General features: G+C 36.9%; 4 protein-coding genes across 4 annotated transcripts; 1 reads left to right on the top strand and 3 right to left on the bottom strand.

Moving 5' to 3' along the window:
- Positions 1-72: 72 nt before the first annotated feature.
- On the bottom strand, positions 73-911 carry LOC111497689. The gene has a single exon (XM_023148576.1). The coding sequence runs from the start codon at positions 625-627 to the stop codon at positions 151-153; it is 477 nt and encodes a 158-aa protein (XP_023004344.1). The 5' UTR covers positions 628-911; the 3' UTR covers positions 73-150.
- Positions 912-1910: 999 nt separating this feature from the next.
- LOC111498045 (protein UPSTREAM OF FLC-like) lies at positions 1911-5032 on the bottom strand. Its single transcript, XM_023149097.1, has 8 exons — positions 4909-5032; positions 3958-4031; positions 3781-3892; positions 3530-3700; positions 3110-3425; positions 2494-2589; positions 2245-2415; positions 1911-2157 (listed from the first exon to the last, which is right to left on the bottom strand). The coding sequence occupies exons 1-7, from the start codon at positions 5030-5032 to the stop codon at positions 2250-2252; spliced, it is 1059 nt and encodes a 352-aa protein (XP_023004865.1). The 3' UTR covers positions 1911-2157; positions 2245-2249.
- Positions 5033-13975: 8943 nt separating this feature from the next.
- Positions 13976-14757, top strand: LOC111497697 (non-specific lipid-transfer protein 8-like). Its single transcript, XM_023148586.1, has 2 exons — positions 13976-14460; positions 14544-14757. The coding sequence occupies exons 1-2, from the start codon at positions 14129-14131 to the stop codon at positions 14551-14553; spliced, it is 342 nt and encodes a 113-aa protein (XP_023004354.1). The 5' UTR covers positions 13976-14128; the 3' UTR covers positions 14554-14757.
- A 1653-nt stretch (positions 14758-16410) lies between these two features.
- On the bottom strand, positions 16411-18586 carry LOC111497611. Its single transcript, XM_023148444.1, has 8 exons — positions 18373-18586; positions 18199-18285; positions 17868-18122; positions 17606-17770; positions 17456-17509; positions 17220-17366; positions 16915-17139; positions 16411-16828 (listed from the first exon to the last, which is right to left on the bottom strand). Exons 1-8 carry the CDS (start codon positions 18514-18516, stop codon positions 16676-16678), a joined length of 1230 nt encoding a protein of 409 aa, XP_023004212.1. The 5' UTR covers positions 18517-18586; the 3' UTR covers positions 16411-16675.
- Positions 18587-22601: the final 4015 nt, after the last annotated feature.

The following is a 22601-nucleotide window of genomic DNA, read 5'->3' as shown; positions in this document are numbered from 1 at the left end:
AGGGGATGATGAGTAAAATCTCTATATATATATTTTATAATAATTATTATTTTATCTTGTAGAATGGGTAGAATGGGTTAAAACATATCTTGTAGTTCATCTCGATGTTGTTGATGAAGTTGTAATGAACATTTTTCTCTTCATTGTGAATTATAGAAATGATTTTTTTGTTGGCTTCTTCAGCTGGTGTTTATCGCCACCTTTTATCAAACTTCTCAAAAAATTTCCGACCACTTTTTTCAGCTTCACTCCTTGTAGTCCATCTCGATGTTGTTTCTTCACAATTTGAAGATTTTTGTTCATCTCTTCTTTACTAAAGTGTTGGCCAAGTGAGTTCCTTCCTCGGCTGCCCTCGTCTTCTCCTAACCTCGTCTCTGCTTTCTCTTCTTCATTCATGAGTTGCTTCAAGCTTTTATGTTCATTGTTCTCGAACCCTTTTGTTGTAGGACTCCCAAATTGATCTCTATTATCGACATTAAGATCTTCATTATTCGGTGTGAGATTTTGAAGCTCATCCTGAATTTTGGCTGGCTTTCTTGTTCTCTTTGACATGGAGATATCATAATAGTGTTTATGAGAAATGCTCTCACTCTCCATTGCCTCACAAATGGAAAGGCCATAGTCCATGTGTTACATGCCCTTCTATATATATGTACAAAAGATTGCTTAGCGAACAATGAAGGTGGTAGTTTTAAAGGCATTTCAAAAGGTGCAAAGTCTTTGTTTTTTAGATTGTTTGCTCTTTACAGCTGAGGAAAAAAATGGTCAGAAGTCAGCTGAAAATTTGGAAAAGGGTTGTGGGTTGGTGTTGTTTTTAAAGTATTACCAAACATCTTTTCATTCAAATGAATTGAGTAGTAATGATGTTGCCCTTTGCTTGCTTCAACTGGGTTTCATAAATTTCTTCTTTTGTTGTGTTTTCTTAGATCCCCAATTTAATTAGGTGAATGTTGAATTTTTATTTATATATATCTTGTTTTTTAATCTCAAGTTATCCCCCTCGAGACAAATACTTATTTTAAAGTTCTGTGGATTGATTAAGAATCGAACTAAGAACTACAGAAGGTATAGTTTCTCAAATACTACGCCAATGGATGTGAACATGATTGATGGTGCAAAGTGAAAAATGAGGATGGAGAAATAAAAATATTTGCCTACGTATTGGTAAAAACGAGTATCTATTGATTTTTGTGTTAGGCTAGTATTGTTCGTAGAAAAAATGTTCAAAATAATATTTTAGTTTATATACTTTGGTTTCAAATGTTAACTTAATCGATATTTGACATAAAATAATTGATGATTCCATCTCTACTTATTTTACTAGAAGTTATTTTTATGTGACACTAAGGATGATACATAAATGAACTAAGAGAACATTTGAATAAGAGTAATTTTAAGGAAAGAAGATTAAGAAATACTTAAAAGAATTGAAAGTCACGATTTATACCAATAAGATATACACCTTCCTTTTTGGTGGCTCAATCACAAAAATTCCGTAGTTAAGAATACTTTACTTGAAACAATTCTATGTTGAGTGACATTCTCGAAATGTTCTTCGATGAATATGAGATAAAATATACTAGAAGGACTCGTGTTGATTTATTGGGATGGTCTTTGCTCTTAAGAAGCGAGAAGTAAGTAACGTAATCCTGTTGTAGGAAAATGTCGGGGCCATCGGATGCCGAATATAGATCTCGAATTTGATCCAAATCATGCTATTAGGTGGGAAGTGTGTTTTACCTCTATTATACCTACCCCTCCACCACTAAGCTTTTTCAGGAAAGAAAAGCAAGTGAAGTAGTTTGTTTGTTTTATATCCCCTTTTTTGTTTGCATTGCAGGTTATTTATCAGGGCCGTGTGAGTTTTCAAAGCAAGTTAGTGCTGGTCCATTCCATTGGCAGAGCATTCTTAAAGCACACGCAACCTTGAATTCCTTAAGCTGATTCCATCTCGGACAACAACAGGGCATAAGAACAATAATGGTCTACTGATTTAAGTACACTGAGATTTCACATACTTCAAAAAGGGGAAGCGTGGCATGAACGGAATGGTTTAGTAAGAGGCTGCAAAGGAACTACTCTTGGAGGGGTTTGCATGGCAACGATCAGAGCTCATATTTGGCCCAATATTTCACCTTCTTTCTTCCTTCAATGGAGTTCATCACAATATTCTTGCCTTGAGATATTCGATCAACAAGTTAATCCGAATCTTACTCTCTTTGTAGTGGTTTCTTATCTTATCAGCTGTCCTAGTTGGTCAACAGACACGTGGAAACCAGTTCCTTGTCGGAAGATTTTGCCCTGGTTGACTTTGACTTAGTCGATGTCGTACCAGTCTTGGTCAGCGACTTGAGTCCCTTACACGATTTCATGTGTGAATGCATCTTCTCTGGCTTGAAACTCTTCCCACATAGCCTGCATTGACTTATTGGCGTTGACAAACAAAAGAAAATTCAAACCCATTTTCATCAAAATCAAATCTATCAAACTTACGAGCAATTCGGTCCTGCCATCGGCTTGTGAGTCATCGCCACCTTTCCCCTGCCGCTCTCTTTCTGCCTCTTCTTCCTTGAATCATCCAAAGTTTTCCTGTGAGATAAAATTTTTAGCCAATATTCTTTTTTGCATTTTCTTTCTCCTGTTATTTGTGTTTCATCTAGATCGAGTGTGTGTTGTTGTGCGATCCTAACAATTGTGATCAATGTCATGCCCTAAACTTAGTTATGCTAGTAGAATTCTCAAATGTCGAACAAAGAATTGTGGCCTCGAAAGTGTAGTCAAAAGTGACTAAAGTGTCGATCAAATGATGTATTTTGTTTGAGGGCTCCAGAGAAAGAGTGGGGAGGATGTTCGAGGGCTCCATAGGTCTCAAGGGAGGCTCTATGTTGTACTTTGTTCGAACGGAGAATTGCTGGGAGGGAGTCCCACCTAGATTAATTTAGGGAATCATTATGGGTTTTTAAGTAAAAAAAATACATCTTCACTGATATGAGATCTTTTAAGGAAGGCCAAAGCAAAACCATGATACTTTATGCTCAAAGTGAACAATATTTTACCATTGTGGAGATTTGTAATTCCTAACAATTATAACTTAAAGTTTATAAATTACCGAGAATTTTGTTGGCTGTGTTGGCGGGAGAGCTCAAGGTTCCCATCCCAAGAATTTCGTTGAACTCGGGCTGAGCCACCCATCTCATTGTCTCTACAAAACACGACATCGTTTTTGGGTTTTTTCGACAATGAATCTTTGGGCGATGGATTCTTGATCAAAATGGAGTCGTCTGTATCTATCGCCCCACACGTAATCCATTGACGAAGCATGGTAGAAGCTCCACTTGAGTAGCTCTTGCTCTTTGTAAATGCATGTTGCTCCGATGACGATGCTGATGACGACGAAGCTGATGAAACTGTTGACATGGGTCCACCTATTCAAAGATTTCAAAACAATATTAACATTTTAAAGGGTTTATCATGAATTTATAAGTAAATACATATTCAAAAGGAACAATATCATACTAAAAATCATTACCTTCCTTCTGCATGCTATGTTCTCCAATTCCCTTTTTGGCTACCTCCAAGTTCTTAGCCTGTTCTTCAACCTTCATGGAATCTCCATCGTCGGTCACCGTGGATCGCTCCGAATCTTCATAAGCATCCAAATCCTTTCTGTTCGAGGAGGAAGAACAGAGGCGAGAATTATCTGTGGAAAAGATATGAACATGAAGAAAATGGGAAGAAAAAAAAAAAAGAAAAAACAAAAGGGTCACGAGTAGGAATTACCAAATAGAGAAGTGGGATATAATTGGGATCCTTGAAGAACATATTCGTTGTCAGAAATTGGAGTTATGAGATCGTCATCCACCAGATCTTGCCAAACGTACCCTGCTCTGTACTTTCTGCATTTTCTCACTCCAATTAATTCTCCTCTCTCTCATATTATTTAAAAGAAAAATTGACTTGCCTTTTGTATGACCACGCGAACGCTTTCGGCATCGCCTTCCCTCTCAATTCCCCTAGCCATCTCTTTACGTCTTCACCTCACAAAATAAATAAAACTCATTTCGTTAATGAATGGTTAGAAATTACCAATATTGTTCACTTTGAGCTAGTGAATGAATCGTAATTAGCCAACACTATATATATAGTTCCAATGTGAGCTAACTATTCCAATGTAGTACTCTCTCCTAACAATCCTCGATAATTCGGATACCCTCTCCCTTAATAGAGGATCAACTCCTTTTCTAGAGTGCTCGAACAAAGTACACCATTTGTTTGACATTTGAGTCACTTTTGATTACACTTTCGAGACTCACAACTTCTTTGTTCGACATTTAAAGATTCTATTGACATGACTAAGTTAATGGCATGACTCTAATACCATAACCTAATACCATCATACTTACGTGCATCATTAACCAATAAGATTGAAGAGCGGGTACTAATAGTGGGGATTGATGCATTTCAGTTCAAGAACTTGACGTAGCAAAACCTTGGGTAAAAATAGTACTTGGTGCAGTTATTGCACTTACACTTAAATGATTTTTATATTTTTAAAATACGTAAATAGATAAATAATAGAGCAATCCCAGAAAGAAATAATAATGATTCATATAAATCACTTAATGGTAAATGCCTCACATAAATCCAACGAGTAACTAATAATCCTGTTATACATAAAAAAAAAAGTAGTTATCATGCTCTGTTCTGACCAAACATAGAGTCCTACAGTTTCATCGACTAATAAAGTTATCAAATGTATTGTAATGACTCCATAATGGTATGATATTGTTCACTCGGAACATAATCTTTAGCTTTGTTTTCTTTTTACTCAAGAAGCCTCGTGCTACATCATACCAACAATTCTTAACACAAATTAGATTGGTATGAAGAAGAAAACAAAGTTGATACCTCGAAGATAGACGCCGCCGTGACGGGGGAGATGATGAACACGGATGAGATGGGGTTGCTCCACGTGTCCCATCCGGCTAAGAAAATAAACGACATGAAGTCTTCTAATTTCTCCACCCTCCATTAACGCTGTGTTTGTAAGCTTCATCAAAATCCCAGAATGCGTTGAACAACAAAAGGAAAAGTGTCAGCTTAAAAAAGAAAGCTCAAACACACAGAACACTCTTCTTTTCAGGCAAAACCCTGTTTGAATGGTTTGTTTATAAAACAGAACACACAAGAAAAGAGAAATCTTTGCCTGTCGGCCGGCCTGCTAATGCTACTAAAAGCCGACAACATGAGTCCTTAATTAATTACCGTTTTGGGGGTTTGAAAATATTAATTAATTACAAGAAAGAAAAAAGAAAACTTATTTATAGAGCAGGCCTAACTACTCTATTGAATAAAAATTAAAAACAAAGTTTAAAATTTATATCGAGACTCTAAAAAAGGGAAAAGAAATTACCTTCTGATTTTTGTCTCTCGCTCTTGTATTTCTGAGACATACCCTTTTCCCCACCACACTTGGCTTCTTATCTGTGTTTATGTTTACGCACAAAATATATATATAACACTCTGAGCCCACTCTTAGAAGATATTGTTTGTTTTAGCCTATTACGCATCGTCGTCAATTTCACGGTTTTAAAACATGTCTACTAGGTAGGCACATTATAAGAGAATGGAAACTTCTATTAGTAGACGCATTTTTAAATTGTAAGGGCAAATACGTAACGAACAAAAGTGGTCAATATCTACTAGTAATAGGCTTGAAATGTTACAAATGGTATCAAAGCTAGACACCAAGCAGCGTGCTAGTTGTCACGGTCATGCTCGTCTAAGGCGAGTTGCCCATGGCCGCATGCCCATGACAAGCCCAACCCTTTATGTCTTTTAATATTCTAGTATTTTACTTTTGTATTTCTAGGAAGTATGACGTTTTAGAAATATCATGTCTAGGTCTGTCAAACATGAAATGCCTATGTACTATAGGGGGATACGACTAGTTGTCAACTTCTCCCTACCCGAGGCTATATACTATGAGTTGTTGTTATTTCTCTCTTGTTTGCTTATATAATGTCTCTTTCAAAAATCTCTCTCTGCCCTCGTTTTCTAAAACCTTCTCTTAAAACTGAGGCTAGAGGCTCGAGCATTCGTCGCTTGGCCGTAGGCAACGCAAGAACGAATTGGCTTAGCTCACTTGTCAAAAGTGCGATTGTGACAAGTGGTATCAGAGCTTTGTAAGCTCTGTGAAATAGCAAAGACTGAAAACATGTCGACGGCAAAGTCGACACCCAAATCACAATCCGACTGGCTTACTTTAATAGAGGAGAAAATGATGTTCCTTAAAGAAGTCTCTAACACCATCCGCTTCCTGGAAGCACGGATGACAAAATTGATTGGAAAAGTTGTAGAAATCGACGTAATGGGCAACCGCTTGGATGGGTTACCAATCGCAAAATTGATGTTTCGAGTGGCCTCGCTCGAAGAAAGAGTTGCTCCTACGAGCAACCCAAGACTGTCTGGTACCCCCGATAGCTCTGTCGCACACAAGGAGGGACGTGGCGAAGAGTTCGAAGTGCTACAAAATACAATGATGAGTTTGTTCAATGGATTAACTGACGAATTCAGAACAACGATCGATAACATCCAAGAAAAGATGTCCGTCATGAGCACCCGAATTGAGGTGACCATGAAAGCCGTGGAGAACGTCACAGCTGGGCAAACTAATACAGGATCAAACAAACTGAAGTTCCCAGACCCTAAACCTTTCAAAGGGAACCGGGATGCCAAAGAGTTGGAGAACTTCATCTTTGATGTCGAACAGTACTTCAAAACCCCAACGGCTTGTACCGACGACATAAAGGTGACAATAGCCTCGATGTATCTCATAGACGACGCCAAACTTTGGTGGCGTACGAAGGTGCAAGACATCGAAAATGGATTGTGCACCATAGACTCGTGGGAAGACCTCAAGAGAGAGTTGAAGGACCAATTCTTCCCCTAAAACGTAGAACATCTAGAACTAATAGCTCTAAAACAAACTGGAAGCATAAGGGACTATGTCGATAGTTCTCGACCCTGATGCTAGATATCAAGGGCACATCAGAGAAGGACAAGATGTTCTTCTTTATAAATGGGTTACAACCGTGGGCCAAAACAAAAGTACACGAGAAAAAGGTCCAAGACCTAACTACCGCAAATGCCAACGCCGAGAGACTCCTAGACTATGGGAACGAAGCAGATTACCAAAGAAGAACAACACAGGCCCTAAACATTGGGGGCAAAACATATAAGCCGCCAGGTTATCGAAATGGAAGCCCCAATAAGCCAAATGGAAGTAACGACAGACCAAGCGAGTGGACAGATAGACCTCCTCAGAACAACCAAGCAGGGACATCTCGAGGACCTTACCCCCAAAGGAACCACCCGATGACACCTTTACAATGCCTGTTATGTAAAGGCCCCCACAAACTGTCCTACTGTCCTCATCGGGCCTCTCTCAGTGCACTCCAAGTGTCCATTCAAGAGAGCGACGACACGAGAGTTGAGACTATGTTAGACAAGAAGAAAGATCAAGACAACCCCCCGAATGGGCGCACTCAAATTCTTGTCAGCCCTCCAACGGAAGGTCGACCCGAAGGAGATAATAGAGAAAGGGCTCATGTTCGTGGATGCGACAATAAACTCTCGACCAAGCAAGAGCACCTTGAGAGACTCAGGAGCAACCCACAACTTCATTGCCGATCAAGAAGCACGAAGATTGAGACTCACCATAGAAAAGAACCCTGAAAAAATGAAAGTTGTCATGATATGAACCACGGGACATCAATCATACAATATGCTTCAATGAAGATGTGAAGAAAATATTGTTGAAATTATCAAAAGATATTTCAATTCATGTCACATTGAGAAGAATGAAGTTTCATGTGATTAATTTTGGATGGATTACAATTTAGAGTTATTGTATTTCATTAATGTATTTTAAGAGTTTTTATTTACTTTAGGTTACAATTACATAGTTAATTATGGCCATTAAGTATGAATGTAAAAACTCTTGTAAGGTCTTTAGTAGTTTCATTTTGAAGCTATATAAAGCCATGTATATTGTATTTGTAAGCAGACATGAAAAATATAGTAAAAGAAGCATTTGTGCTCTTCTTCAGCCAATGGCTAAGTTTCTTTGCAATTCTATGTAGTTTAGGTTGCATGTACAATCATTCAAGCTCGACATGATCAATCTTGCTTGTGGAGTGATTCGAATCTCAAGCAAGTGTTCTTGCCTTGAGATATTTGATCAACAAGAATCATTCAAGCTAGACATGATCGATCTTGCTTGTGGAGTGATTCGAATCTCAAACAATGTTCTTGCCTTGAGATATTCGATCAACAAGGTAATCCAAATCTTACTCCTCTTGTAGTGGTTCTTTATCTTATCATGTCAACTCCGAGGATTTTCCTATTGTGGGAGTTTCCAAAAGTCCCCTTCAAATTAGGGGCTTGGACAGGAGAGTTGGACCTTGTCGTGGTTCGCATGGACGACTTTGACGTGGTACTTGGGATGGAGTTCCTCCTAGAAGACAAAGTCATCCCAATGCCACTAATGAAATGATTGGTGATCACCGACCATAATCCCACAGTAATACTTGCAAGCATCAAGCAACCAGGTAATCTTAGAATGATCTAAGTCATACAATTGAAAAGAGGACTCGCATGAGAGGAACCTACATTTATGGCTATACCACTAATGGAAGAAGTGACCACTGAGGAAACTATCCCAAGCGAAATCAAGGAGGTACTAAACAGTTATGATGACATAATGTCAGAGAGCTTACCACAAACATTACCACCTCGTCAAGGCATTGATCACGAAATTGAACTCCTTCCCAGGGTTAAACCCCAAGCGAAGAACGCATACCGGATGGCCCCCCCTGAGCTAGCCGAATTGAGGAAACAACTAGATGAGTTGTTGACGGCAGGATTCATCTGCCCGGCAAAGGCACCTTACGGAGCCCCCGTACAATTTCAGAAAAAGAAGGATGGGACGGTGCGTCTGTGCATAGATTATAGAGTCTTAAACAAGGTGACGGTACACAACAAATACCCACTGCTGATAATTTCCGACTTGTTCGACCGACTTCACGGGGCCAAATACTTCACGAAGTTGGACTTACAATCAGGGTACTACCAAGTACGTATCGCCGAAGGGGACGAGTCCAAGATGACATGTGTAGCAAGATATGGGGCCTTCGAGTTCCTGGTAATGCCCTTTGGCTTGACAAACGCCCCAGCTACGTTTTGCACGTTAATGAACCAAGTTTTCTAGGAATACTTGGATCAGTTCATTATAGTATACCTCGATGACATAGTTGTATACAATACAACCCTAGAGGAACATAAGGTGCACTTGAAGCTGGTGTTTGACAAGCTGCGGCAGAATTAGTTGTACGTCAAGAAAGAAAAATGTGCCTTCGCACAAACATGCATCAACTTCCTTGGACTTGTCATCAGTTGTGGACAGATCGATATGGATAGAGATAAGATAAAAGTTATCCAAGAGTGGAAAATCCCTACTTCCGTATCCGATGTGCGATCCTTTCTAGGATTGACAAACTACTATAGGCAGTTCGTCAAAGGGTTTTCACGATGAGTCGCCCCATTAACAGAGCTTCTAAAGAAAGACCACCCTTGGTCGTGGTCAAATAAATGTCAAATGGCCTTTGAAGATCTGAAGGCAACCATGACGAGGGGTCTTGTCCTCGGGTTAGTAGATGTTACAAAGCCATTTGAAATAGACAGATGTTTCCAACTTTGCCCTAGGCAGGATCCTTATTCAAGAAGGTCACCCCATCGCTTATGAAAGTCGAAAGCTCAATGATGCTGAATGAAGATACACTGTCTCCGAAAAAAAAATGCTGGTTGTGGTCTATTGCTTACGAGTCTGGAGACAGTATCTCTTGGGATCACAGTTTATAGTGAAGATGGATAACAGTGTCATCTGCCACTTCTTCGATCAACCAAAATTGACAACAAAACAAGCCCGGTGGCAAGAGTCGTTGGCGGAATTTGACTTCAAATTCAAACACAAGGTAGGAAAGAGTAATCAAGCAGCCGATGCGCTTAGTCGGAAGGGCGAACATGCGTCCCTATACATGTTAGCCCATATTCATTCAAGTAAGATCGATGGATCGATGCGCGATATCATCAAATAACATTTACACAAAGACCCATCGGTCAAAGCCGTCGTCGAACTAGCTAAAGCTGGGAAGACACGACAGTTTTGGGTTGAGGGAGACCTTCTAATGACTAAAGGAAACAGATTATACGTCCCAAGAACGGGAGAACTAAGGAAGAAGCTCATTCAGAAATGTCATGATATCTTATGGGTCGGACACCCTGGATGGCAAAGAACATATGCGCTAATAAAAAAGGGGTACTTCTAGCCGAATGTGTGGGATGACATCATGCAGAACACCAAGGCGTGCCTCATCTGCCAACAGGACAAAGTCGAGAAAGCCAAAGTTTTGAGACTCTTGGAACCTCTACCTGTGCCAACAAGGCCTTGAAAAAGTGTCTCTGGACTTCATAACACACCTCCCAAAAGTCAGGGAATATGACGCCATCTTGTTATCATAGACCAGTTCTCGAAATATGCGACGTTCATCCCCACTCCCAAATTATGCTCGGCTGAACTAACAGCCCAACTATTCTTCAAACACGTTGTCAAGTTATGGGGCATTCTGTTGAGCATCATCAGTGATAGAGATGGTAGATTCATTAGCACATTTTGGACCGAATTATTCGCCTTCTTGGGAAGGACTTTAAACATCTCCTCGAGCTATCATCCTCAAACCGATGGACAAACAGAATAGTTCAACTGCTTGCTCGAAGAATACTTACGTCACTTCATCGACGCTCGCCAGAAGAACTGGATACAACTGCTAGATGTCGCCAATTCTGTTTCAATTGTCAAACGAGCTCGTCTACGGGGAAGAGTCCCTTCGAAATTGTAAGTGGACGACAACTGGCCTTGCCCCATATTATTGATCATCCTTATGCAGGGAAAAACTCTCAAGCTCAAAACTTCAAAAGCGAATAGAAGCAGACAACAGATATAGCCCGACAATATTTAGAGAAAGCTTCCAAGCATATGAAGAAGTGGGCGGACAAGAAGCGTCGCCCCCTCTAATTCCGAGCAGGAGATCAAGTCCTCATCAAGTTAAGACCAGAACATACCATATTTTGTAGCCGAAAGGACCAAAGACTAGTTCGAAAATATGAAGGCCCGGTTGAAGTCCTTAAAAAGATCGGGGCTACCTCCTACAGAGTTACGCTACCCACATGGATGAAAATCCACCCAGTAATTCATGTGAGCAACTTGAAGCCCTAATCACCCTGACTCGGACTACGACCAGCGAAATGTAATCACGAGACCGAGCATTGATCTGAAACAAAGAGACAGCAAAGAAATAGAGGAGATCCTAGCCGACAGGGTTAGGAAGATAGGAAGACCTGTACGGATGATTCATGAATTCCTTGTCAAATGGAAGAATCTCCCTACGGAGGAAACCAGCTGGGAACGCGCCGAAGATCTGAACTTCGCCACCACCCACATCGCCAGGTTTTAAAGTAGTCGGTTGACAGGGACGTCAACCAATTAGGTGGGGGAGGATGTCACGGTCATGCTCGTCCAAGACGTGTTGCCCATGGTCGCATGCCCATGACAAGCCCAACTCTTTATGTATTTTCATATTCTAGTATTTTATTTTTGTATTTCTAGGAAGTATGACGTTTCAGAAATATCATGTTTAGATTTGTCAGACATGAAATGCCTCAGAATGTACTATATGGGGATACGACTAGTTGTCAACCCCTACTCAAGGTTATATACTGAGCCGTTGTTATTTCTCTCTTGCTTGCTTATATAATGTCTCTTTCAAAAATCTCTCTTTCGAAAATCTCTCTCTGCCCTCGTTTTCTAAAACCTTCTCTTAAAACTGAGGCTAGAGGCTCGAGCATACGTCGCTTGGCCGTAGGCGACGCAAGAACGAATTGACTTAGCTCACTTGTCATTGGAAAGTGAGTGTCACACGATCGCAAGTCCGGTACCATCAAAAGTGTGATTGTGACACCAATGAGGACACTGGCCCCTAGGAAGTAGATTATGAGATCCTACAACAGTCAGAGAGGAGGACACATTCCTCTTAAGAGTGTGGAAATCTCTCCCTACTAGACGTGTTTTAAAAATGTGAGGCTGATTGCGATATGTAACATGTCAAAGCGGACAATATCTGTTAGTAGTGAGCTTGGGCGATTACAAATGATATCAGAGCTAGACACTGAGCAATGTGTCAGTGAGGATGTCAGCCCTTAAGGAGGGGTAAATTTTGAAATCTCACATCAGTTAGAGAAGAGAACGAAACATTTCTTATAAGAGTGTGAAAACCTCTCCCTAACATATGCCTTGTAAATATGTGAGACTAACGGTGATATATAAGGGACCAAAATGGATAATATATGTTAGTGGTAGATTTTAAGGGTTTTAATAAATATTTATATTTATGGCATGAAAAATTGGTAAATTCTGATTTTTTTTTTCCTCTAAAACTTTAAATTATAGAAGTAAAAGTAATATATTAAAGATACAAAAAATCTATTAATTTAAATATATGGAAGGTTATAATGATTTAATTGTAATTAGTTTGGGCTTTGAACGCTTCCATTGGAATAGAGAAGCTGCCTTAGTGGGCCTTCTTATTGGGCCTTCTTATTGGGCTTCAAATCTCCAACAGGCCCATGCATACATAGATTACATTATGGGGCCTGTTCGTTATCATAGGTCGTAATAAGAATACAATAAAATTAGAATACAATAATCATAAATAGGGAAAATATGAAATTTTACAACATTCATTTCAATTTTCATGTAAACTTTTTTATTTTTATTTTTTATAATTATATCTTATAAATACTAGACTTTAATAAATATTGAAAACTTTATCTGTAATGAGGTTTAATTTTAAAAAATGATATTTAATAAATGTAATTTCCGGGCGTTAGTTACCAAAATTATAATAGGAGAACGACTCACATAACCTTCCTAAAAATATAATTTACGTGTCTTTTATGAATTAGGTTAAAAAAGAATTAAGCTGGACCAAACGAAAATACCACGAGCCAAGTTTCATTCATGACTCTAAAAAATAGACTAACCTCCACCTCGGCCCTAGCCGAGGGCTATTTTTTATTTTATACATTTATTTAGTTGTTAATCTTATACATTAATTAAATTTAATTTTTATAAAGATTTGAAATATATGGGTATTTTTTGTTAAAATTAATAGGTAAATTTAGCAAAATGTTTAAATTTAGAGTTCAAATAAATTAAATAATAGAAAATTGAATTTTTAACTTTGTAATAAAATATGTTATGTTTATATTGCGAAATAGATTAAACAAATTAAAAGTTGAAGAATATAAATTGATTTTTTATAAGATATTTATATTAAAAAAAAGAGGACAAAGGATGCCAGCTGTAGAGGTAGCTTTTTGAAACGTCAAATCGTGGGTTTGTGGAACCGTCTAACATAGCCGATGCTTAAGAATCTCACCAAAATCAAGGCATGGTCCATCTATACTATGCTTTTAAATGCCATTATAAAATCCCTTATATATTATGTCTTCATATTTAAAAACTTTATACTATGAATCTTAGCAATATGTCTATTATACGCACTCATTCTCGAGCTACACAAATTTCAAACCGGCATGAAATTTCAACTTACATCGAACTATTTATGTATTTTCAACCTAACCAGCACAAACCCATATGTCCATTATATACACTCGTTCTCGAGCTATCCAAATTTCAAACAGACATAAAATTTCAACTACATCCAACTATTTATGCATTTTCAACCTAACGAGCACACACCCATATCCACACCCTTTTCATTTCTTGTAGTATAGAACAACAAGACAATTGTAGGGTGGTTGAACTTTCCATTTGAGTGCAAGAATCATCATATCATACAATACAATAACTTGTTTGATAGCCCATAAGTAAAAAAAGAAGAAGAAAACCCTTAGTCAAACCAGCCACCATTTTTTCTCATCCAAATCCCTCTACATAAAGTTTGAAGATCATATCACACCTTCCACTTGATCCCATAAGCTACAAGCCATGGCATCTCTTAAAGTAACCATGGCGTTCATGATGCTATTGCTTCTTCAAGAATCAGAGGCAGCAATCTCATGCAATGACGTGACAAAGAACTTGATGCCATGCGTGAGCTACCTCATGAGCGGCAGTGGGAAGCCGCCAAGCGCATGCTGCGATGGTGCCAAAGCGCTTTCATTGGCAGCCACAAGCAGTGATGACAAGAAGGCTGCATGCGAATGCATCAAATCAGTTGCTGGTAATGTGAAATACAACGCTAAATTGGCTGAAGATCTTCCTGGAAATTGCGGCATTACACTGCCTTTTAGCATCTCCGCTGGAATTGACTGTTCCAAGTACGAAATTCTATACCCTAAAATTGAATTTTTGTTTGAAGAAAGTACTGTTAATTAGCGTTGTTTGTGTTGTTAATTTTCAGGATTAGTTGATTATGAGACAGGAGCTGGCAGCATTCTACTATAAACTTGGAGAAATTAGTATATATATTATGTAATCAAATAAAATAAAAGTAGCTGGAATGGAATCTAATCTCGTGGATTTTTAGATTCCTTTTATGTCTTCATATCATGTGCTCCGAGTGTACCTTTGTTTCTTCTTATATTCATATAAAAATATGTTATCCTATTATTTCCTTTTAACTTTTCAATTATTTTCATATACGGGTTTGATAGATATTGTCTTAGGTTAGTAGAAAACTAAGGTCGATACGGTTAGACGAACATGACTCTCCACAATGGTATGATATTGTCGACTTTGAGTATAAGCTCTCATGGCTTTGTTTTGGGCTTCCAAAAGGTCTCATCCCAATGGAGGGAGTATTTTTTATTTATAAACTCACGATCATTCCCTAAATTAGCGAATGTGGCACTTTCATCATCCAACAAATACAAATAGTATTGGAGCCAGACACCGAGTGGTGTTCTAGCAAGGACACTGGACCCCGAAAAAGGGTGGATTGTGAAATCCCACATCGGTTGGAGAAAGAAACGAAACATTTCTTACAAGGGTGTGAAAACTTCTCCCTAGTATACGCATTTTAAAAATCGTGAGACTAACAGCGATACGTAATAGGTCAAAATAGACAATATCTACTAACAGTAAACTTGTATTTTTTTTGAATTTAAACCCTAAACCCATAATGAGAGGAACAAAAAAACTCCGATTTAGTAACCCATTAAAAAATTAAAAGAAAATGTCCAAGACAAAAGGGCAAGAGATTAAATTATTTTTTGTTTGGATTAATTATTTTGATGGAATATTTGAGCTGAAACTGAAACATTATCTGTCAGATTTGGAACACACCAACAGTTCACATGGATCCAACGACCCACATGCATCTGTTCGAACAAAAAAAAGCAGGTTGACTTTGACTCTTCTGACACTTATTTTGGTTATGGGATTAGGGATATCAAAAATAAAAACCACACCTTAATAATTAATATTATTTCAAATCATATACCTATATTCTTAAGTTCATCCATTATTCAATAATAATTCATTACACATGCCATTAAACACTTAGGTTAGGGTTTAGGGTTTGGAAATGTAACAGTTCGAGGCCATAGTTAATAGATATTGTCTAATTTGACTCGTTACGTATCATCATCAGTCTCACAGTTTTAAAACGTCTCTATTAAGGAGAGATTTCTATACTCTTATAAAATAAAATATTTTGTTTCACTCTCTAATCTGATAATTGAGTCTCACAATCCATCCTCTTGAGGGTCATCGTCTTCATTGGCACAACGCCTGGTGTCGGACTCTGATACTAACTTTTGCAACCTCAGGCCACCCCTAACAGATATTGCCCGTTTTAACTTGTTACGTATTGTCATTTAGCTTCACAGTTTTAAAACGTGTTTATTAGGGAGAAGTTTCTATATCTTTATAAAAAAATGTTTTGTTCCCATCTTCAATCGATATGGGGTCTCACAATCTATCACTTTGGGGATCTAATGTCCTCGCTAGCACACGACTCGGTGTCTGGCTCTGATGCCAACTGTAACAGCTCAAAGCTACTACTAGCAAAAATTATCCGTTTTAATTAGTTATGTATTGTCATCAAGTCTCACTATTTTAAAACAAGTCTGTTATAAAAGATATTTCACCATCTTTATAAACAATGTTTCGTTCTCCTCTCTAACTAATGTGGAGTCTCATAGATAATTACGAGACATAATTTACTCTATACGAGTCTAATCCATTAAATGTCATGCACACCTTTATAAACTATAAACTCGCTAGATTTGACGATTCAAATTCTAGTAAATGAAAGACGAAGGAGAAAATTAAACACACTTATACACATTTCCAAAGAGATAAAACAAATCATTAGCCATGTTTTTTTGTTTTTTTGTTCCTTCTAAGCTTTCGAAACAAACAAATCAGCCTCTCTCTCTCTCTCTGTCTCTCCCACAGTTGATGTGCAGAGATAGAGAGAGAGAAAAGCTTCATCACAAGTTAAACATATCTCAATAAGACCCACTAAAAATGATGCACAAGAAATGCATTTAAAATATATTTTTATATATTTAGAGAGAGAGAATTTTATCACGGGCAGTTTGGATTTCTGCCCGGCCCGCCGTAGAAGAAGTAATTACCCCAGTCGCCGGACTTCCCGTTCTGAACATCGTAGCAACTGGGTTGCTCAGTGAAAGTTCCAATATCCTCCGGCTGCCGGAGATTATTGGAGCCGTCCACCACCTGTTTCATTAACTTAAATTTTAACTTTGATCCTAAAATAACATAATTTAATCAAATTATTTTAGTTTAACACTGAATTAACGAACCTGAATATTCCTAAAGTAGCCGGCCTTGCCGAAGCCCTCGCCGGGGAAGTGGCCGCTACCCATTTGAGTGGAAGTGTGTTGGCCGCCAGATTCAGAGTTAACGACTTCGCCGCCCCATTCAACCATGGAGGCGCAGTCGGTGAGGTAGGAGAACAAGAACGCCGGCCAGTAACCCAAAACATAGCTATTTCCGAATTGCATCCACCAGTTTCCTTCCTTCGGGTCCTAAAAACAAATTTTTAAAAAAATTGTCAGAGATGCTCTGTTTTCAATTGGTCGAATTGGGTTATGTTCTTGAAGCTGACCTTCCAGATGAGCAAGCTAATATCATATTGAGAGCCTCTGTAAGAAGAAATGGGATAAATGCTAGCACCCAGAGCAATTTCATTATTGATTTGAACAAACCCAGAACAGAGGAGATTGTAGCAGCCAGTAGCTTGATATGCATCACTCTGTTTCGAAAAAAACAACGAATTCAGGTCAATTTTGATCGAAATTCAGAGGGGAGTTCATAAAAAATTATGAAATTTGAAGAACTTACAGTCCAGTAAGTGAAGAATCTGGTGTTGTTATCTCCATATAAATCAGGGCTAACCTGTTTTTGTTGGAAAAAAACCAAACCCAGAAAAGATTACTCAAAAAGGTGAAATCTTTGATACAAAAACTGGGAATTAATGAAGATTCTATGAACCTGCCAACCAGCTTCAATGCTATTAAGATCTTCCCCAAAAGTTCCTCCAAGAATCCAGATCTGGGAGAGGCTGAATTCGTTTGGGTGTTGGATTTTGGGAGACCAAACGTTTATGGTTGCTTTAGCTCCATAGTATTGTCCTCCTTCAACATATGTTATTGCATGCTAACAACTCCAAAAGCAAAGGCAAAAAGTAAAAATCCACATTTTAAAAAAATTGTAAAGAACAAATAAGAACAATATGCTCTGTTTCTTGAAGTACCTGATGTCCTGTTTGGCCATTGAGATCGATATCAATGGAGGTTGGTCTGACAGTGGCTTGAGGCTTCTTCTTCCCATAGCTCTTCACAGAATTTGCTCTCAAAATGTCTCTTTTTGTTGTTCTTCTAATGGGAATTGTCCCTTCTGGACACCTTCCCTTCAAGTGCCATGATTGAGTTATGGGCTTTGGTTCTGAACCTTTTGAAGACATTTTATTGCCACTTAAAACCCCTTCTGGATGAAAATTTGGCCTCATCTGAAAAAACCCATCTCACAAATTGAAGAAAAAAACGACCCAAAACCGAGAATTGGAGAATTGAAGAAAAAAAGACCTGAATTGTATGGTTTTTGAGGAGAGGATGATCGAAAGCTGGCTGGTGAGCCATATGAACACAGTCAATTATATCCCCATCAGGACTCTGTAAAAAGAACACATTTTAAGTTCTTCAATTCAAGTGTATACCCAAAGAAGAAGAAGAAGAAGAAGACTTGAGAAGCCTTATAACCTTGATGGACTTGACGGCAGGTTTATTCAGCTTCTTCAGGTGGAGCTGAGCTTCGAATCGCCGGAGACGGTGGTGGCTGGATTTCCCCGCCGCCGCCACTGATAAAGAAACCACTAACAGCAACAGCAGCTTTAGAGCACCCATTTCACTGAATTTTGAGTGGAAAAAAGTTGGAGAACTTTATGGAATTTTCACAATTGAATCATAAAATTTTAAACCATAGTTTTTATATTAATCGCATTTTGTGGCGTATCCTCACGAGTGATGCGTAGAAGAGAAGGGCATACTTGGTAATTAAAATAAAATTAGTTATTTTTATTTTCCATGACATACCCCTGCCCAATTTGCTACAGTCCACCAGAAACGGCCGACGCCATCCTCTTTGTAGCTGGCCCCAATCTCAGACGTAGGGGTATTATGGTCAATGTCTATTTTAAAAAAATTAAATTAAAATTTGAAAATACTTATAAAAAGTATATAAGGTCCAAAAATGAATAATTACTCATAAATGTATTATTTTGATGAAAATTAAGTTTCGAACATAAATAAATTAATTTCGCAAGTTATTCGACATTAATTTACTTCATATTACAACTTGTTTAGTTGGTAAAGTGGTGATTATTTTAAATTTTAAGTATTTAAATATTTGAATAAATAAATTAAAAAAAAAAAGAGAAAAAGAGAATTAGTGAGTGTTATCCAGATCTATGTATGTGGAAAGGTGGAGTGGGGTTTGTAGCCCACACCTTGGTTTCTCTGTCTCTCAATCAATTAGGGTTTTTGTCTTGTAATGAAGGAACTCCAAATTTATATGTAACCTCTACATCAGTTGCTACCCTGTATCTGCCTTTGTTGGATTTATGATTTATAATTTTTCGGGTATTACTTTTCGAAGTTGAAATTTCGACAATTGGAGAGAAGAACGAAGTATTCTTTACAAAGGTGTGGAAATCACTTCTTAGTAGACGCGTTTTAAAACCATGAGGTTGACAACGATAGTATGTCAGCGATGACACTGGCCCCCAAAGAAGATGAATTGTGAGATCCCACATCGATCAAAGAGGGAAATAAAACATGATTTAGAAAACGCGTTTTAGTGTATGACCGAGAACAAACATGGTCACAATCGCACTAGGGTTAGTAGAAGGAAAAAAAAGCAAAACCCAAAGAGAAAAAGATAGGAATACTAATGGAAGATTTAAAAAGTGGGTAATGCTGTCCAAATCCAGCTTTGAAAGCCACTAATTGTTGTTAAGATTACAAAAAATATTCTAAGGAGTTTAATTAATTCAGGATAGACCTCGTTTACCCAATAATATAAATTAATTGATAATATGAATTAAAGTCACTCAAAATCTTTATTTTCAAATAATAATAAATTACTAGTTAGCGTCTTAATTTTATGATGATAATGTTATATCTAATAATGTTATCTCGATGGGTTTGATATAACAATTTTATGGCGATAACAATCTTCACTAATTAATTTTTTTGTGCTACGTCGAAATTTGAATTGGATCTCATTATCGACTCGTTCTTTAGATAACGATGTTAGTACCTACCTAACGTACCACTTATTGATGTCAACTTTGTTCATCTTTACCTGAAAACTCGTTCTAAGAGACTGGACTTTTTTTTCTTTCTTTCACATTCAATGGATCAATAGTTAAGATTTGGCACTTCTCCACACCCACTTCCATAGTTTGAAAGTCAAAGATTGACCCAAAAATAAGTTTTAGAAAAAAGAAATATATATATAATTGTAATATCAGTGAGAGTCGTAATTAAATTATTTACTTTTATAAAAAAAAAAATTATGAAAAATATATTAATGTAGATAGATGCAAAATATCTTTAAATTAAATTATTTAAACACAAGATCATTAAAATTTTGTTTTAATAAATAAAAGTTATTTTTAAAAATTATCCAAATACAGATTCGTAGAGAATGTTCTTAAATTATTTAAATTTTCTTTTTTAAAAAATAAGTTTTATCGGTTGTCAATGAATTATTAATGTTAAAATTCGAGTCACGTAAACTTAGATATCGAATATGCTAATCGCTTGAATTAAACGCTTTCAATGTACTTTTGGGTTCATATTTTGGAGAAGGGAAAAAGAAAGGTCAAAATTTGAAGTTAAATGAAAAGGGTTGGGGGCACAATTATTGTCCGATTATGGACCTCAAAAGATTAGTTGGGGGAACAATGGTGATCCGTGAAAAGATTCCTGCCATACCCTAATTTTAAACCCTAATCATTGCTAGAGACACTTTTTTTTTTCCTTTTCCTTTATAAATAACTTATTAATACAAATTAGCATTATATTTTTTACTTTTATCTTATTAATTGATCTTACGTCATTCATTTAGTGATGTTCACGTAGTTGTGAATGTTTGATTAATTCGCCACTCCTACTCCTAAATGGTGTGAGAGTTATCTTATTTATAATCAAATGAATTACAAGGATATGGAAATAGTAATAAATGGAAATAACAATAAATGGAAAAATACCTATGATAATAAGGCAAATATCTAATATTTGCCTTATAATAAAATATCAAATATAATATATATGGTAAACTATAATTTATTACTAAATATCCTTAACAGTAGTGATTGGAGAGAGAAACGAGTGTCAACGAGGACGGACGCTGACTCCGAAGAGAGTGGATTGTGAGATCCCACATTGGTAGGAAAGACGAACGAAACATTTTTTACAAGGGTAAGGGTGTGAAAAAATTTCCCTAATAAACTCGTTTTTAAAATTTTGAGAGAAAGCTTGAAAGTAAACGTTGGGAGAGGACATGTTACATTAATAATTTATAAATGATTTTTGAACCTTAAAATAAGATAAAAAGAGAGAGAATTAAAAGGGGTGTAAAAAGAAAAAGAAAAATGCCATTATCTCTCTCTCTATCATGAATGCTGTTGAATCACATGCATCAAATGCAGATGAAGTTTCTGTTGTGGGATAAAATCCAAATGAAGAAAATGATAAAGTTATAACCCTAAGTTTGACTATCAATCATAATAAATGCATATACATCATTCAATTCATATCCTCACAATCAAATCTAATTTGGTTATTATATGCTTTTCCATATTAAAAATTAAAATTATCGAATCAACAAAATCCCTCATCTTTCGATTCTAGGTCAATATCATTATCATTCCGGTTAACAAATTTAATTCTCAATTCATCTCGACATTTTTTGTAATAATAAAATTGAAAAAAAATCTTTAAAAATTCCAATGTGATACGACCGAAGATTTAAAGTTTTCTTCTTTTTATACATACTCATAAATTGTTAAACTATTAGTTGATGATATTGATTGTTAAACTCCATTTAGAAGGGTAAAAATGTAATTTTACTCCGGGATCATAGTCACATGCTACAAAGAGAATTTTTTATTAACAGGGAAGAAAGATTTTTTATGGTAATAGGAGCAAAATTGCATCAATAACATTTGTAATTATATATATAAATGACATTTATGGTGTAGCATTAATAATGATAGAAATATCATTTTGAAAGAGCGGGAATCGCCGAGGTATTTGTTCATAAGGATTATCCTTTATAGGGCTGCCTCTATGTCTATACCTATCTATAATTTTATAATTTTGAGGAACAAAAAAAAAGAAGTTTATTACTTATAGGATGATAATTTTCATTTTCTAGCCATTATAAAATATAAAACATTTTAACAAATTTAAAAATGTTCTTATGTAATGAGAATTGGGGCAATGTCGGAGAAGAATGTAATCTCTGACTATGTCCCCATGTAACTATCGAAAAAAATCTATCATCACTCCTTCCTCATTCGATGCACATTCGATGCAGGTCCCCACAAGCCTTAAAATATATTAGTTAAGGATTAATAGAGCACAGTTCATCTACTTAATACATTATAATATTAACCCGAAAAAAAAAATACATATTACCAGAAAGATTTTTGTTCTTCAATTTTGGTGAAAAGATGCATAAATTCTTCAATTTTCTTTTCATTTCTATCCATAAATGAACGAAATCCTGTAAACCCTTATTGTGTTTGAAAAAAGCTCACTCAAAATTTTGCCCAGAACGCAAAGGTTTGGCCATCTCTTTTCTGGAAACCAAAACAAGAAACATACACACACCACACGTATAATGTACAAAAATAAATTCAACGAATAAAGAATTAACACGAAAACACACCATCTCCCCCCCCCCCCCCCCCCCCCCCCCC

This window comes from Cucurbita maxima, unplaced genomic scaffold (genome assembly GCF_002738345.1).
Source record: "Cucurbita maxima cultivar Rimu unplaced genomic scaffold, Cmax_1.0 Cma_Scf00024, whole genome shotgun sequence".
Classification (NCBI taxonomy): domain Eukaryota; kingdom Viridiplantae; phylum Streptophyta; class Magnoliopsida; order Cucurbitales; family Cucurbitaceae; genus Cucurbita; species Cucurbita maxima.
The sequence above is the reverse complement of the archived record's forward strand: the minus strand, read 5'-3'. Positions and strand labels throughout refer to the sequence as shown.

Coding starts and splice junctions, on each gene's coding strand:
- LOC111497689 (XM_023148576.1), bottom strand. CDS start 627: ATGGACTATGGCCTTTCCATTTGTGAGGCAATGGAGAGTGAGAGCATT.
- LOC111498045 (XM_023149097.1), bottom strand. CDS start 5,032: ATGGAGGGTGGAGAAATTAGAAGACTTCATGTCGTTTATTTTCTTAGC. Junction 4,032..4,908: donor CGGCGGCGTCTATCTTCGAG/GTATCAACTTTG, acceptor TGTGAGGTGAAG/ACGTAAAGAGATGGCTAGGG. Junction 3,893..3,957: donor CGTGGTCATACAAAAGGCAA/GTCAATTTTTCT, acceptor AAATGCAGAAAG/TACAGAGCAGGGTACGTTTG.
- LOC111497697 (XM_023148586.1), top strand. CDS start 14,129: ATGGCATCTCTTAAAGTAACCATGGCGTTCATGATGCTATTGCTTCTT.
- LOC111497611 (XM_023148444.1), bottom strand. CDS start 18,516: ATGGGTGCTCTAAAGCTGCTGTTGCTGTTAGTGGTTTCTTTATCAGTG. Junction 18,286..18,372: donor CTGCCGTCAAGTCCATCAAG/GTTATAAGGCTT, acceptor TTCTTTTTACAG/AGTCCTGATGGGGATATAAT. Junction 17,771..17,867: donor ATGGCCAAACAGGACATCAG/GTACTTCAAGAA, acceptor TGGAGTTGTTAG/CATGCAATAACATATGTTGA.